Source organism: Natrix helvetica (assembly GCF_964273705.1).
Source record: "Natrix helvetica genome assembly, chromosome: 9".
NCBI lineage: Eukaryota > Metazoa > Chordata > Lepidosauria > Squamata > Natricidae > Natrix > Natrix helvetica.
The window spans coordinates 445,001-460,937 of record NC_138560.1 but is presented as its reverse complement, the minus strand read 5'-3'; the positions used below and the strand labels follow the sequence as shown (position 1 = coordinate 460,937).

The following is a 15,937-nucleotide window of genomic DNA, read 5'->3' as shown; positions in this document are numbered from 1 at the left end:
CAATCCTGCTCCTGACCTGACCCGTCCGGCCGTCCGATCCCTGGCTGTAAACAGAGCAGGAAACGCCACTCATTTATCCTGCGAGATGTAAACGTTCCTGATGGCTGAAGAATAGGCGGCCTCTCAGCCAGCTCAGCGGCCCCCAGGGAACACAAGGGGACTTTGCAGGCAGAGCAGCATCAGCGAGAGGCTTCCAGGAATGCCCCCCTCCCTCCCTCCCTCCCTCCCTCCCCCGGAAGAAAAACAGTTTATCTTCCTGACGCTTCCCACTTGGCCCAGGACGGGCTCTGCAAGAGGTCATCCTGCCCGTCTCTGGGCTTGGCCGTCTGGAGCCCTGGATCCTACGCTGGAAACATCCCAGAACGGATACAAGCTGGAGGGGGGGGGGGGGGAAGGACAGGGCTGCTGGCCTTGGGGAAAAAGCCTGCTGGGCCCTGTTCCATCCAGCCAATGTGGCTCTTGCATCCCAGCCTGTCACTGCGCCCCTGTTGCCTCCCCACCCAGAAGCCCCCAATCGCCTCCTTTGGGGACTGAGGCAACTCCTGCTGGGCAAGAGAAATGGGGAAATGGGCAAGAGCACGGCCCAGGCATGCCCCCGCCCCCACCCCCTCCAGGCCAGAGGGTAAGCGCCTGGGGAACAGAAGCCGCCCCCCTTTCCCTGTCCTCCCGAAGGCTTCCCCAGGACAGGGCCAGAAGGCGAGGAGCGGGTGAGGGGTCAGGGGGATGTTTACAATCTGGGAGGCTCAGGAAAAAGCCCCCTCTTCTTTGGAGCGCATTTCCTTCAAAACAGCCCAGCCTGCCTGAGTGGTGAAATATGAGCAGCCCTGCCGTAGGAGGGGTGGGGGGGAAGCAGCTGGGCTCCCTCCCAGCACCTCTGGAGCCTGAAGGTGAGGTGAGGCTGGGCTGATGGGCAGGTTCCTGCTCTGCCCTTTGGCTTCCTCATCTCCTTCTGGCACGGAGCCCTGGCTCAAATTACAGCCCCCCTCAATCACAGTCCTTGCAGGATGCATTTCTAGGAAGCCCCTCAGGTCTCCAGTGGGAAGCGGGAGGGGCTGGAGGAAGCTAATAGCCTTTAGCAACTTATAATTCAGCATTTTCCTTATAGCCTCTGGCTCCAGGGCAAGAATGTCCCCCTGCCTGGGAATGTTAAACGAGGGCGGCTTGCAAAGACACACCAGGCCCTAAGAGGACAAAGGGAACTTTGAGAGTGGAAAATGCAGCCAACATAGGGGGTCTGAAGGCAGCCCGCAACTACAAGCTGTGCCTGAAGCTGACCAGCCCCAGAGCCTCTTTTCTCTTTGTCCCTTCAGCCGCCAGAGGCTGTGGGCACGTGGATACCCCCACTCAGGAGGACCCCATGCATGCTGAGAAGGCCTGGCCAACACCTTTTTGCTTCCCTTCTGCTGTCCACTTAGCAGAAAGGCAAACGTTTGGAAGAAAAAGAGTATGAAAAATGGTTTTTAGGCACGGGGCCAAATTAAGTGTGGACTTGGAGAGGCCGGCTGCCTTGGACACTGCTGGGGTCAAGCAAGCAGTGCAGCCTGGGACTCCAGTCGGATCCTCCTAGGAGCAACTTTGGCCAGGGAAGAAAACAGGAAGCTGGACCAGCCCTCACCCCCAAACCTGCCAGCCCCTGGGAGGCTGGAAGTGAAGCTGCAGCACTCACGGGGAGGAGGGGGCACCAGTGGGCCTCTCCCTGCCTGCAGCCCCAAAGGGCTGACCGAGGGAGGGAGGCTATTTGCACCCGTCCACCCGGGAGTCCTTGGGAAGGAGCCGCGAGAGATTTCCCGTGCACAAGCAGAGGGCCTTGAGGGCAGGAATGAAGCCTTCCTGGCCAAGAGGGAAACGCCGTGGAGGAACCCATGGCTGACGTCAGATGGGGGGGCATCCGGGTGTGGGCCCCGGAGGACAGGGAGGAGAGGCGGGGGCCTTTGCTAACTGCACCCCACGCCTCCCGGCTCAGCTCTTCCAGACCCGCTTTGGCCAAGGGGCTGGCCACCTTTCCTGAGGCTCCTTCCACAGGGCAGAGAAGGGGAAGGGTTTGGCCTGGGGGCGAGATCTCTCCACCAGTGGAATCCGCACGTGGCCCAGGCGGGGGTTCCTGCTTGTTTTCGGCCTCGGTTTCCCCAGAGCCCCCTGAAGCCTCCTCTTTGCCAAGCGCTGCCACACAGCGGCTCCTCTCTCTAGGCTCCATTGCAGCCGGGCTGGCACCGTCTCTTCTGCTGTGGGTGCCTCAGTGGCTGTAGGGCAAAGCAGCCCCCTCTGCCTCCCTCCAACCTTCCCACTCTGGCTCGGGGTCGCCTGCGCACCGCGGCCCCTCCTGGGCCAGGGCTGCCCTCGCCATGCAGGGCTTCCTCCTCCCGCAAAAGCTTCCCCTGGCCGTGGCTGTGCGGCGCTGCTGAACGCTCCGCTTGACTCCACGCCCGGCCGCAGAGCGAGGCAGCCCCGCATTAACGCACGGAGATCGCGCAAGAAGCTTCCCCCACGGGGCGCCGCGCGTCGTCCGCCCGATCCCCGGGGCACCAAAACCCGCTGCTACAGCGACACCCAGCGGCACGACCGGCGCGCTGCATAGGGCCAGCCAAGGCCAAGCAGGCTTCGCTTCGGATGGGATCGTCCGGCCCACCAGGCACTGCCGACCCTGAGGCGTTGATTCTGGGGGCTACGATCGGGGATCCTGCGCAGCCCAATGAGCCGCCACAGAAACCCCGGCTCTCCTGCAGGGGAAAAGGCGCGGCTGGCTCAGCGAGGGTGGGGACGGACTGATGGCTCCACGCACCGCCTGGAGTCCCTCTAACACCCCCAATCCCCAAAACGGTTTGGGCGGAGTTTGCTTCGGTTCACGGTGCGAATGCAGCCAACATTCAAGGGGGGAGGCCAGGCCGGACGGCAGGTCCCATCAGCCGCGGCCCTGGAGCTGCAGCCCGACTGGCGAGCCCATAACTCCCGGCCTGGAGCTGTTCCGCGGGTAGCTCTCCGACGGTCTCCGGCCCCTTTAAGGAACGAATGGGACCAGCCTCCTCGGGGGCGGGGCCATGGAGCCGATGTCACGCTCGCGCAGGCGCACCGCGCAGGCCGCAGGGAGGTGCGCCCCCTGCAATCCGCCGCGTGGAGCCTCCCGGAAGGCGCGGCGCCGGCACTCCACGTGCCCCGGTGAAGATGCGGGCGCCCGGCGGGGAGGAGGCCGCGGAGGCAGGTGGGGTTCGTCCGGGGGAGCGGAGCCTGCCGGGGGGGGGGTCTGCCGGGCTGAGCGCCCCGTGACGGCGTCGTTGCTCCCGCAGGGCCTGCTCGCTTCCAGTGCCCGGAGGACTTCGTCGCGCGGCGCTTCGCCCCCGGGGCCGCCTTCTGCCCGGAGAGCCTGGGGGCGCCCGGCAAGCGCCTGCTGCTCATCAGCGCCCCCGCCGACTTCCGCCCGGAGAGGTGCGCTCAGTCGGCCCCGACCCTCCTGCCCGGGGAGCCTCCTCCTGCCCGGCCTGGCGGGGACTCAGGGAATGCAGAGGGGGCGGGCGGGCGGCGAGGCCGAGGAGGCCGGAGGAGCGCAGGCCCCCCGGCGCTGCCCTTGTCCCGGAGCGACGTGGGCGGGGAGGGAGTCCAGGCTGACCGCCTTGTCTTGTCCCTCGCAGCCTCTCCGGCCACCGCCTGACACTGCCGGGCTCACCCCTTCTGAAGGCGTCGCAGCCGGATGGCAGCCAGAAGGTCTACCGTCTCCGAGCCAGCCGAGAAGAAAGCGCTGCCCGCCTGCTGATTGCCGCTGCCCGGCCGGAGCGGCTGACCTGCGGCCGACCTTTCGGGGCCTCGCTGAGGATCCAGGAGACCCACGGGGACCCCGACGCCCCCCGGGCCCTCTTCCCCGTAGCAGAGAGGCCGCCGCCCCGGGTCCCCGAAGGACTCAAGCAGCGCTTCTTCCCCTTTGGGGCTCGGCTGAAGGGCCCTCTCCCGGCCTCGGAAGCGGCAGGGAAGGCTGCCCGGAAGAGGGGCAAGAAACGGCCGCTGCTGCCTTTGAAGCAGGCGCCCTGGCAGCCGGAGGGCCCCGAGCAGCTTCTGGGGGGTTCCCCGGAGCCTGCCGGGGGTCTGCTGGGAGGGCGGGTGGAGGCTGGGAGCAAGCAGCGGCCCCTGAAGGAAGAGCAAACGGAGGCGGCAGCTGAGCCATCCATTCTCCCGGTGCTTGGAGGGGGGCTGCTGTGGCAGGATGCCCGGTCAATTGGCCACTTAGAGGAGGCTCCCGAGGGGGAGGAGCTGGACAGGAGGAGAGGCGGGAAGCGAGAGAAGCTGGAGACGGAGGAGCTGCCAGATCCCACTTTCAGGTACTGGCAGCCTGAACAGGAGCCCTGGCTGCAGGGAGGGAGGGAGCTGGAGGGAGGCGGAGGTGACTGCGCAGGAGAGCCAGCCGCATGCAAAGCCAAGAAGAGGAAGAAGAGGGCAGAGGCTGTGGCAGGGGGGCTCTGGGGCGCTGCTGCCATCAAGGAGGAGCCGCTGGACGCCCCTTGTCTGGGGAGCCTTCTGGAAGAGGATCCGAGGGCCATCGGAGAGGACCCTGTTGGGGAAGTCCCCAGCTGCAAGAAGAGGAGGAGGAAGAAGAAGAAGGAGAGGAGCCGAGAGAGACTGGCGGAGGGGCTCTGGGGCGCTGCTGCCATCAAGGAGGAGCCGCTGGACGCCCCCTGCCTGGGGAGCCTCCCGCAAGAGGGTCTGGAGTCACCCAGAGAGGAAGCTGGTAGGGAGTTTGCTGGCTACATAAAGCAGAGCCCAGGGAAGGAGGCAGGGGGGCTGTGGGGCGTTGTGGCTCTTAAAGAGGAGCTGGGGGACGTCCCCTCTGTGGGGAGCCTTGCAGAAGGGAGTCTGGGGGTCACCCCAGAGGACCCCACAGGGGAACTCCCCAGCTGCAAAAAGAAGAAAAAGAAGAGCAGAGAGGGGGGGGCGGAGGGGCTGTGGAGCATCGCTGCTGTCAAGGAGGAGCCGGGGGACATCAGCTGTTTGGGGAGCCTCCTGGAAGAGGGTCTGGGGTCAGCCAGAGGGGGCCCAGCTGCGGATCTCCTGGCCTGCAAAAAGAAGAAAAAGAAGCGGGGCAAACTGGACAAGGAGCCGCTGCGGGAACAGGAGACTAAAACCCAGCTGGACTGGGCTGCCCCTCTCTGCCAAGAGCCCGGGCTGGAAGAGCCCTTGCAGACGATCTGGGCAAGTCCCAGCCCCAAAAAGAAGGAGAAGAGGAGGGAGGGCGAGGAGCAGGCTGGACTCTCTGCAGCAGGAACTTAAGGGATGGCGCTCTCCCCCACCCCCCCACCGCCCCAAGGGTTGCTGATCAGTTGCCATGTTTTTATTCACAATCTGTCTGCCCCTCCAAATAAATTCAGGAGCTTTGCATGCCGGCGTTTCTCTGAAGGCTCTGCCATTTCTCCCCTTAAAAATGAGTGGCTGCCTTGTTTGTTTTTTTCCTGCTGGACGGTGTTTTATTGCCTGTTTTGTTAAACAATGTTCACATAGCAAAATAAGGCTTTGTTTCTCCCCCAAGAGGGAGTTGTGTTGCTCTCTTGGATACGTTTCAGAGAAGGTTGTGCATCGTCCTGGGCCCACCGCCTCCTGCTCTTCATCCCCTTCCTCACTTGGGCACCTTCAGGAACGGTTCATGAAGGACGTCAAAGAGCCTCTTGGCCTGGGAAGAAAGAAAAGGAGCAAGTGGAGACGAGTTTGTTTGGGAGGGGTCCAGGGCCTTTGGGAAGTCCAAACTTTGAAAGCCTCTTTTCCCCTTTTCGAAATCCCAGGTGCTCCCCACTGAAAGCCTTTTCAGACGCAGCCCACTCTTCCTCCCCCAGATGTGTTGGGACTCCAGCAATTCTGCGGCTGGGCTGCCAGTGTTTGGTTTCCCAAACTGAAATGGCTGCTTCTCCTCCCTGTGCCAGCCGGTCTTCCTCCTTGGGCAGAAGCCCTGGCTCCACAGAGCAGCTGCAGTGAGGATAAGGACAACAAGCGGGGGAGGCCCCTTGCACAGGCGCTGGTTCTCCTTCGCTTAGGGAGGGGGAAGCCTCTGGCTATGGGAGGGGGGAGGCCAGCCGATGGGTTCCAGGGCTTGGGGCAACAGCCTCCACTCACCTTTTGAGGCCCAATGCCAGGGCACAGGGAGAGGTCTTCCTTGGACGCCTGGACGATGTTGGCTAGGGACTGCAAGGTAACAGCAGAGGGACTCAGTGGGACGATCCCAGGCCTTCGCGGGCGTCAGACTTGCCATGTGCTCAGAAGGAAGTGAATGCCCAGATGCCAGAGGGGAGTCAGGGGGAAGGAGGCTCAACAGCAAAGGACGAGAGGGAGTTCCGCAAATATCGCTGAACTGCAAGTCCCATTCCTCCCACTTTTGCTGCATTGGTTAGGGCTGATGGGAGGTGGAGTTCAACAACCTAGGGTGTGTGTGTGTGAGAGAGTGTTAGTGTTACAGACGGCCCTTTCTGGCTTGTAAAATGCTGGAGAGCTGCACTTAAAGCACCGAATCCTCCCTGCCCACCCCCAGCACAGAGAAGTGGCTTTCTCACACCAAACGTGGACAGCAGGCTCAGGGTGTCTGTTTTGTTCACGGACTTCACGCTGGTCAGACAGTCGCTCACCTGGGGGAGAACAGAGCAGCTGCAGCACCAGGCCACATTTAGCTGCTGCACAAGGCAACTGGCAGCTTCTGGCTGGGCAGAGGGACGGGGCAGGGGATGCCTCTGCCCCCCTCCCTCCCCAGGCAAAGGAAAGCGGCCGCACCCGTGAGAGATAGTCCTGCTCCACTTTCTCCTTCAGCAGGTCGGCCGGCTTCTGCTCGTAGGCCTTGTATGTCTCCAAGTACCGTCCGGCTTCTTCTGGACTAAGAGTGGGACAGGATCAGAAAGCCATGGCAGGAAGCTCAGGAGAGCCGAGATGCTCCCTCTGCTCTGCTGAGGTTATCCCTGTCTGTCTCAGAGAAAATCTAGGCATGGCCGTTCTACGTGAGCATCTCGCCTGAAGGAGAATTTTAAGCAGAAACCTGCTTTCTGGCGCCTCCCCCTACAAGGGGGTCTTCCCTAGCCAGGCCTCTGCCACCGCCCAACACTGGGGTCTTACCTCCAAGCCAAGATGAGGGTGCAGTCAGCAAGGATGCAGATCTTGGCCAGCTCCTTAACTGCCTGGTGGGGGTCTTTCTGAAACAGCCGAGAGAGGAAATGCAGATAAGGCAGGAAAGCGCCCAGCTCTGCAGGCCTCCCGGCAGCTGCCAAGGTCTCAGCAGCCACAGAGAATGAACAGAAACATTGTGGGCCTGATTTCGTTAGTGCACCTGGGCAGGGAAAGGAATGTGGGGCCAAGGAAATCCCTAGAATCAGCTGCCTCAGGCAGGGAGGGGGTGGGTTGTCGGGGTGGGGTGGGTGCATCTCACCACGTCAACCTGAAGCAGGAGCACGTGCAGCTGGTACGTCTTCCCCAAGTTACGCAGTCGCTGGTGGATGTAATTTGGATTCAGGTTGTGGTACCGGAGGCTACAAAGATAAGGGTCAGAATGGAGTTTGTCTTTTTCCAAGGGGCAAAACCGCCATCATCAAGATTCAGTTTTACCAAACGTCAATAATGTTGCAATAATGATTGAAAAAAGGGGGCCTGATTCTGACTTGGATTCTGCAATAGGCATCCCAAATCTTTATCTCTGCATGGCTAAAATCGTCTGTTGCCTTTCCGGCTGTACATTTCACCAACTCTTATGGGGGGAGGTTTAGAACCAAATGCTCCAAAGGAAAGAATAAAGCAGCAGTTTGGACTAGAAAAAGAATTTGCAGGAGGTTGGTTTCCCGTTTGGTGCTCTATGAATAAGCCCAATTCCTTTTAAACTCTGAACAGACATGACTCCCCCCCCCCCCCCCCTGTTTCTGGCAAAAGCGCTCCTGTCTTTCAACTGGCAAAGCTTCCATTCAAAACTGGTATTACTAATTTACAGTTATTTCTAAAAACACCCTCCCTGGCAGGGGATTTGAGCCCAAAGCTGCTTGTGGCGGAAGGGAACCTGGACTTCCTCTGCTTACCTCAGGAAAAGGGCACATGTGCTCTGGCCCAACACATAATCCGGGACAACTTCGCCGAATTCCCAAGGCACGTTGCGGACAAACTTCAGAATGGGGTTCCCCCTCTGAGGGCAGAAGAGAGTCCTCGGTCACTGGGGAGGAATTCCCACCTGCCTGTGGTCACAGAAAGAGGCAGCAAGCAGCCCGCTGCTACAGAGCAAGAGGAGAAACTCCCAAAGCAGCATCAGTGCCTGAAAACTCCTGAAGACCGTGGAGGTATGTCATCAGGGCGGAGAAAGGCCAGGCCTTCTGCTGAGGGAAGAGGGAGGGGTAGATAGAAAGGCCTCAGCAGTGCCTAGGGCGTTTGGGGACTCCGGGACATTAAGTCTACACATCTGAACAGTTCCCAGGGTGATCCAACCTTGGCAACTCCCAGAACTCTGGGAGTTGAAGTCCACAAGTCTTAAGAGTTGCCAAGATTGGAGACCCCTGAAGTAAGTGGTCTGCGCTGGATGTGAAGTCCTGCCACCTTCCTGGACAGCTGTCCCCGAGCACCGGGCCATGCGCATTCTGGCCTCGCAATAGCCAGGCTGTCAAAATGGGGGGGGGGGAGGGGGGCGACAGGAATGTTCCCTGCTGGCCTGCTTGCTTCGTCTCACCTGCCGTGGACTGACGATGATAGCGTTGTGCTTGGCCCCTGCTTTGGGGGCTGTGGATTTCAAGGGGGAGCCTTTGTCTTCTGCTGTGCTTGGGGGGGGCACAGGCCTCTCACCCTGGTTCTGTGGAGGGGCTTCTTCCGAGATGCTCGTGGCCGATGCAGCTGGAGCAGCCGAGGTGGCTTTCAGCTGAGCAGCAGGGGGGGAGGAAGAGGCAGCCACGGCGTGCCCAACCATGTAGTCTGCGTAGGAGGCCCCCTTGGGCCAAGCCGAGGCCGCAGGGACTGTTGCAGCTCTGGCTGCTGAAGCGGCTTTGAAGAGAGGTTTCACCTGGCACAGAAAGGGAAAAGGGGGGGGGAGGAGACTCCGTTTCAGATGCTGGAGGGAGACTCTCAGGTAGAAGGGCCCCTCCCCTTAAGGGCAGAGACGAGGGAAAGGGGCCTGCAGAGAGATTCAGCGAAGTCCCAGGGGGGCCGAGGGGGGAAGCGGAGGAGGGGCAGGAGCCAAGCGGGCACAAGGGAGAGTTTGCAGAAGGCTTCACTGACCCGATGCTCCCCCCCCCCAATTCCTTTTGAAGCGGGGACAGCGGCGGTTCCTCCGTTCCTGGCAAAAGGCTCCTGGGCTTCCACTGGCAAAGCTGCCTTGGGGACGGATGTCGCTATGCAGGCAGCTGCATTGCCCAGCCAATTGGGGAAAGTCTCCTCCTGGCGGGGGATCTGAGCCCGGAGCCCCTCCCTCAACGGCCTGTGCCGGAGGGGAAGCTGGGCGTCCCGGGTTAAAGGCCTTGAACAATAAAGTGGGCGACTCCTTCCAGGGCTGCCCGCTAAAGAGCGGGGGAGGGAGGGGACAGGCGCTCACCTCCTCCTCCTCCTGCGGCGCCTGCAGGGCGAACCTCCTGGCCTTCGGGGCTTCCATGGCGGGCCAGGGGCTGCCCGGGGCTCAGCGCGGCCTCCTCCTCCTCCCGGCGGGCGCTGCCAGGGACCGGCTCAGGATCGGGAACGGCGAGGCGGGCAGATTCCACGTATTTCACCTCACATTTCGCCCATCTCGCAGCCTCTGCACGGCCGGATGGCAGCCGCGCCGCCGGGCCTGCAGCGGTGGGGCCGGGGCCTGGGTTCAGGCAGGACGGGCGAGCTTCACCGGAGGGATTTCCGCCTGCCGGGCCTTTTGCGCAGGCGACGTTGCCCCGCGTCCAGCTGCGGGACCAATCAGGGACTTGCCTCTCTGGCGCATGCGCGTCTCCTCAGACCCCCCCCGTGGGGGGTCAGCTAGGTCCGGTCGCCGACAGGGGGGTTCGGAGACCCTGGTTTCCGCCGCGGCGCTCTGTGACCCCGAACTCTATGGTCCCCCGCCGGCAGGACAGAAAGGACCTGCGCCGTGGGAGGTTAAGGCTTCCGCTTCGCCGCGGAACCTCGCTAGATCTTCCGCTGTGGGTGGAGCGGCAATTGTGGCGGCTCACAAGAATTCCGAACTGACCCTCAAGTGCGGCTTCGGCCGTCCTGAAGTCGCCCTCCCTCCCTCCCTCGCCTGGCCTGGGAGAGGCGGATCCAGAAGCTCGCGAAAGGGCAATGGGAAGTGAGGCAGCCCGACGAGAGGCGCCTTTGGCTCCGCCCCCGCACGTGTCCCGCTCTGGACCCGCCCCTCACGTGGCCGCGCACCGGGCGCCTCGCTCCGCACGTAGCCCCGCGGCCGCCCCCTGCTGGACGGGAGAGCAGCCTATTGGTCGGTGCTACCGCCGATCAAGTGGAGGGCGTGCCCGCGCGCCGCTGGCTTCGCGAAACGAGCTGGTAGGAGCTGCGTGACCCCGAACCCCGCCGACCTCCATGAGGACTAGAGCCGCGATCTCGGGCCTCGGGAATCCCCTTCCCCCCACTGCCCTCCCCGGGGCCGCTCAGCCCCCTCGCCCGTCTTCCCGGGGTCCCCGCGGGCGGGAGCGTGCTCTGCCCCGTAGGGGCTTGGGGTGTGTGTCAGAGGAGGGGCTGGGCTAGCGGGGGAGAGGGGGAGTCCGGGGGGGCCTCTGTGCCCCAGCTGGGCGGGGGTCTCGGACGGAGCGTGGCGGGGCGCCTTTTTGGGCAAGGGGGGGTGGGCAAATGGCCGGAGAGGAGGCGCCCCCCCCCGAAGCCTCCCCGGGAGCAGCCCAGAAGCCCTCGGGAAAGGGGGGAGGCGACGCCAGCCCAGCTGGAGGGGCCCCGGAGGGCTTTCCGCCCTGGGGGATACGGAGGGGGCCGCATCTCCTGCAAGGGGGCTGCTGGCGGGACCGGGGCTTGGCGGGCGTCCCCCGCCCCCCTTTCCCCTTTGCCGAGGGAGCCCCACCTGCCACGGTTCCTGTCCCCGAGGCCTCCTGCCCGACGGCCTGGCGCGGGGCGGCGCTTGCGTAGTTGGTTGCGCTGGGCAGGCTTTGAGAGGGAGGCAGGAGGCAGGTCGGCTTGTGGGGGCTGGAATGGTAACCTGGCTGGGCGGGGATGGCGGAAGGGCCCCCGTTGCGGCCGCTGGTTGCTCCGTCCTGGAGGAGGTGAGGGAAGAGGAGACCTGTGGTTGGGACGTTTCTGCTCAGTTCCGGATTGCTTCTCTCCTTGATCAGTTTCCATCCGTTGCTCCTTGTCCTGCCTTCGGGGGCTTTGGAAAATAAGTTGACTCCCTCCCTCCCCCCTCCCCGTCTTCTTTAGGGCAGCCCCTCAAACACTGGAAGGCTGCTATCCTGTCCCCCTTAGTCCTTCTTTTCTCTCGACTGGCCAAACCCAAGTCCTGCAACTGTTCTTCCTGTGTTTTGGTCTCCAGGCCTTTAATCCTCTTTTTCCAAAGTCTCAAAATCTTTTTTGTAACGTGGTGACTATGCAGGATTCCCGGTGGGGCCTCCCCAAGGCTTTATAAAGTGGCACTAACATTTTATGCACGTTATTTTGATCCTTGGAAAGAGGAAAAAAGGACAGAGAAAGCACACATGTTCCTTGCCTCTGCCTTGCACAGGGCAGAATGAGCTGGGCATAAGCAAGTCTGTGCCCCCTGCTGCTGTGCTCAGAAGGAGTCTCTGGAGGGATCCGTGGGTGTGTGGTGGGGGCTTCCCTTCATTGGCCAACCCCCTTTCCTCAGCTTTGGTGGAAGAAAGATGGCTGAGGACATGGGGGGAGGAGAGGGAGGGTCTCTGCCCCATTCAGCAGGTAGGTGGGGCTGCTGGCAGATGGACAGCTCAACCCAGGGGAGGGGGAGGAGCTGAGCCCAAAGCCAGCTAAGGGTCCTGGATCTGTCTGCAGCTGTTTCCTCCCTGTCCTGGGATTTGCAGAGCAAAGTAAGGTGCCACCGGAAGAGGCCAGGCGCCCTTAGCTTGCTGGGGCTCAGGGTTGTCTGCTGCTTCTCTTTTCAACGGGTGACCCCTCGACCAGATGCAGGCAAGGTCCCTTCCTTGTCAGGAACCCCCCTTCTCCCCTCCCTCCCCCAGTGCACAAGGGAAGGTGGATGGGACTGGCAGTTTCGGAGAGAAAGGGGGTGGCTTGGTGGGTGGGATCAGCCCCTCCTCTGATGGAACAGGGACTTCCCCAAGATAAACGCCCCCCTCCCTGGAGACGAGGTGTGGCCTTGAAAGTGCTCTGCCCTTTCAGATTGCAGCTCCTTGCTTCCTCCAGGGACTTCCCACCTGTCCTTGCTTGGGGGGGGTTAGGGGGGTATCCTGTTAGCTTGCCTGTCTCTGCCCAGCCCTTAGCAGGGTGCATAGTGTGCCAGCCATTGGGGCACTTCAGGTTCAGCAGGGGCACAGGGAGAACTGGAGCCCTCCAGATGCTGCTGGTTGCCATTTGGGGAGGGGAAGGAGGATTCTGCTTCGTGGGGTTTCCTGACTATTCCGTGTCTTTCTCACCCTGTCTCGTCTCCCCCCCCCCCCCACTGCTTCTGCCCCCTTGCAGGACTGTGAGAGAGGTGCAGGCATGCCTTCCCATGGGCCCTCCAGCCCTTCCTGGCCTGCAGATCACAAGAGGAGCCCATTGGCCAGGCCAGGTTTAAAGTGGGGGGCCCACATAGGGCAGCCGGGGAAGATGGAAAGGGCTACCCATAATGGCCCGCCCAAGCCCAGCTGCCCAGTGAGTGAAGGAGAAAAGGACTCTGGATTTTCAGGTACAGACCTTTGCTGGGGGAGGGTCTCTGCCTGTCCCAGTGGTGGGGAATCAAATGAGGAGGGGCCCTGGGTGAAGGGGGCAAGAGGAGGAGCAGAAGGCTGACCCACATGATGTGGGGTGAACCTGATGCAGCCGCTCCTCACAGCCACCCCACACGCCCATGGGCTGTGCTGCAGGGGAGGCAGCCGCAAAGGGCTTCTGTGGCCAGGAGCTGCCCAGCCGGCCCCCTGGCTGGCTTCATCCGCTTCCCCCTCCTCTCTTTGCAGACGGGAGCTCGGAGTGCCTGAGTGCCATTGCGCAGACGGACACTGAGGACCCGGCCAGCCCCCTCGGTCCCCCGGGGCCGGCCAAGCCACGGAGAGCAAAGGGGCGGCTCGTGGGTGATGCCTTTTCTGGTGGGCTCACGCCTCTTTACCTCATCAAGGACGGGATCCTCGAACAGGTACCCTGTGTGGCTGGCCACCTGGCCCAGGCGCTCCCCAGCCAGGCCCCACCATCGGCCTCCTGCCTGCGGGTGTTTATGGCACCCGGCTCCCTGTGCGAAGGAGTGCCCGGTTGGTTGGGGGGTATGGGCTCCCGTTGCCTGCCGGAATCAGATGCCATTGGGTGGCCCAGGGAAGCCCCCTTCTGACCCCCTGCCCGTCTCGCTCTCTTGCAGACCCTGGGAGTGTCCCCCATGGCTCCCTTCCTGGCCTGGAGCAACCAGCATCCCCTGGAGAATGCCCATGGCTCTGCCGCCCACCTCCTCCTCCTCCAGGAGCCCATGGCCTCTCTGAAGACCATTCTCCCCAGCCAGAAGCCCTCTGACAAGAAGACCTGCTTCCCCACCCTCGGCGCTTACCCCAGAATTGCTGCTCACCCTGGCTGGCAGGCTGAGGAAGCCCCCAGACCAGCGGCAGAGCCCAGCAGGCATAAGTGGTTCTACGTGGGGGAGGCCTGGGCATCTCCAGAAGCCCCCACTGCAAAGGACAGCCATGAGAAATTGCCAGCAGAGTCGCCCGCCAGCCCACAGACCTCTGCCCTCGTGTGCCCGGAGGCAGCCGCTCAGCCCACCCTGTCCTGTGCTGGGTCACCCCCTGGTGGGGGCAGGACAGCTGCTAAGGGCGCCAGGATGCTCAGGGGACACAGCCTGGAGAGACAGCGCCGCCTGCACAACACGATGGAGATCCTGCGCAGGTCGGGGCTGCTGGGTATCACGCTACGGACCAAGGAGCTGCTCCGGCAGAACAGCAGAACCCAGCGGGAACTGGCCCAGCTGCGGGAAGAGGCCCAGCTGCTGTGTGAGGCCGCCCGGAGCAGCGACTCCCGGGTGTTGGCTCGCCTCCAGGACGCCATCGGCCGCTCGGCAGCCCCCTGCCCGTCCAGCAAGGGGGGCGGTGCTCAAACCCACTTGGGGCAGCAGCCGAATTTAGCCGTTCAGCCCACAGGCCCTCTCCTTCCCAGCCCTGTGGAGTTTCTGTCCGGCTCTGGAGCGGCCCTTGGCCCAGACACCCCCTTGCCGGTGGCTCTGCCTTAGCTGCCCCCCCAAGCTCACTGTGTTCTGGGCAAAGGGTCTCTCTCACCAGCTCTTTCACCAGGAGCTGCCAGCTGCCATCCGGCCCTGCCTGGCCTTGCCCTGCCGCCAAAGGCGTTTCTTTTCCCGGTTTGGTACTTGGTCATGGGAGGAGCTGGTTTCTCCTGAGCTCCTTGGATGGGGCTTAGCAGGCCCAGGATCAGAGCCCAGCGAGAGGGAGAGGAAGGAAGGCATTTGGGAAGCAGCCCCCATGTTCTGCATGGCTTGTATCAGCCGGGAGCCTCTTGTCTCCAGCATTCGGTCAGTCAGAAGTAGGGGACCACTCAAAGAAGTGGCAGTCCGCACATCAGCCCCCGCCCCTCCCCCAGCAGCTGCGCTGGCCTCTTCCTGGGGGCATCTGTGCCTCTCCTGGAGGAGCTGGTTCTCTGCTGATGAACATGGGGGGCTCTTTGGGGCCGCTGAGAAGGCAGCTGCTCCCAGATGCCTGTACTGCTGTTACCAGGAGAGGCAGTAATAAAAGAAAGCAAAACTCCCGAGGAGGAGCTACGCGTCGCAGCACTACTGCCGATTTCCGGTCACTCCGGATTAGCCACTGAATCCGGATCGCCTGGACCCAAGCCGTCCTGAAGAGACGGTGGGAGGTAGGGGGAAACCCGGGGGATCCAGAGACACCTGCAAAGTCTCTGGAGACTAGGGGAAAAAACCCTTTTGCCGGTGATCAAGAGCCAGCCCCTAGGCTGCTGAAGCTGCTGACAGCTCCGCAAAGCAAGAGCAGGAGAGAAAGAAGCATGCCATTTTTGGTGAAGTTTTTTTTATTGTAAAGAGAACATACTAAACTTGGAGATTTAGGGCTAATTGAAACCGTCCGTTTTTGTTTTTTTTTCCTTTTTATTACCGGAAGCCAGACTGGACTCTTGTTACAAAATGTGGAATCGTTGTTGAAGCTTTCTCTTTACTTTTAACTTTTTATTTTTTGGAAGTGATTTGACTGGGACTATTCTCTTTTTTTTATTATGCCTTAAAGATTCCTTTCCTTTTTTCCCTTTTCTTACTATTTTCGTAGTCCCTGGTTTTCCTTTTTGAGGGGGGGGGATATTTCTTTTTAAAGGCAGAGCTTTAAGGGGCTAGGGACTGGATACAATTTAACACTGCCATCTAGGGGATCTTGAAACAGTGTTGCCAAATCTTAACTGCTGGAATTTTTAGAGAGAAACTCTCTCATTCAAGGTTAAGACCTGATAAGAAGCAAGAATCACAGTTGTTTACGGAGGTGTTTCTTGTGGATCTTTAGTGTCTGGAAACCTATTTTGGAAGATGAATGAAAATGTTTAAGGGAAAATTGGAGTGACCTTGGAAAGTTCTTTACATCAAGAAGGAGAAAAAAACTTTGAACTCTCTTCTTTATGTTTTTGGCAACTAGTGTTTATATTGCTTTGCCTGGGATGTGATGATTCTTTTTTTTTTTTTTGTTCCTTCCATTTCATCCTCTTTTTTTTGTTGAAGTGTTGAATAATTTTTTTTGTGTTTCCCTTTTTACTTTTTTGAAATACAGATTTTTCTTTTTTCTCCCTCTTATATCCACTCTTATTTTTATAGATTGTCTTTTTGCCCTTTCTTCCTTTATTTTCTACCACACTTTCTATATCCTTTTTACCTTAATTTTGACCT

At 61.0% G+C, this 15,937-nt stretch overlaps 3 protein-coding genes across 7 annotated transcripts; 2 read left to right on the top strand and 1 right to left on the bottom strand.

Moving 5' to 3' along the window:
* Positions 1 to 3,084: 3,084 nt before the first annotated feature.
* POLR1G (RNA polymerase I subunit G) lies at positions 3,085 to 5,356 on the top strand. Its single transcript, XM_081962692.1, has 3 exons — positions 3,085 to 3,196; positions 3,282 to 3,420; positions 3,624 to 5,356. The coding sequence occupies exons 1-3, from the start codon at positions 3,160 to 3,162 to the stop codon at positions 5,248 to 5,250; spliced, it is 1,803 nt and encodes a 600-aa protein (XP_081818818.1). The 5' UTR covers positions 3,085 to 3,159; the 3' UTR covers positions 5,251 to 5,356.
* A 69-nt stretch (positions 5,357 to 5,425) lies between these two features.
* ERCC1 (ERCC excision repair 1, endonuclease non-catalytic subunit) lies at positions 5,426 to 9,647 on the bottom strand. 4 transcript variants are annotated; one of them, XR_014176195.1, is made up of 9 exons: positions 9,509 to 9,647; positions 8,654 to 8,980; positions 8,016 to 8,119; positions 7,379 to 7,478; positions 7,069 to 7,145; positions 6,733 to 6,832; positions 6,519 to 6,590; positions 6,085 to 6,386; positions 5,426 to 5,647 (listed from the first exon to the last, which is right to left on the bottom strand). XR_014176195.1 is itself a non-coding variant. In XM_081962699.1 (9 exons), the coding sequence occupies exons 1-9, from the start codon at positions 9,563 to 9,565 to the stop codon at positions 5,631 to 5,633; spliced, it is 918 nt and encodes a 305-aa protein (XP_081818825.1). In that variant the 5' UTR covers positions 9,566 to 9,647; the 3' UTR covers positions 5,426 to 5,630. The 4 variants fall into 4 exon arrangements, 3 of the variants coding, with proteins under 3 accessions (XP_081818825.1, XP_081818824.1, XP_081818826.1); XM_081962699.1 differs by having other exon boundaries at positions 6,085 to 6,153; positions 6,733 to 6,827; XM_081962698.1 differs by having other exon boundaries at positions 5,429 to 5,647; positions 6,085 to 6,153.
* On the top strand, positions 9,564 to 15,309 carry CIPC (CLOCK interacting pacemaker; the record flags this gene model as incomplete). 2 transcript variants are annotated; one of them, XM_081962693.1, is made up of 4 exons in its annotated part: positions 9,564 to 10,034; positions 12,547 to 12,754; positions 13,023 to 13,198; positions 13,415 to 15,307. In XM_081962693.1, 4 exons carry the CDS (start codon positions 9,564 to 9,566, stop codon positions 14,270 to 14,272), a joined length of 1,713 nt encoding a protein of 570 aa, XP_081818819.1. In that variant the 3' UTR covers positions 14,273 to 15,307. The 2 variants fall into 2 exon arrangements, with proteins under 2 accessions (XP_081818819.1, XP_081818820.1); XM_081962694.1 differs by lacking the exon at positions 9,564 to 10,034 and adding an exon at positions 10,043 to 10,437 and having other exon boundaries at positions 13,415 to 15,309.
* Between the last annotated feature and the right edge of the window lie 628 nt (positions 15,310 to 15,937).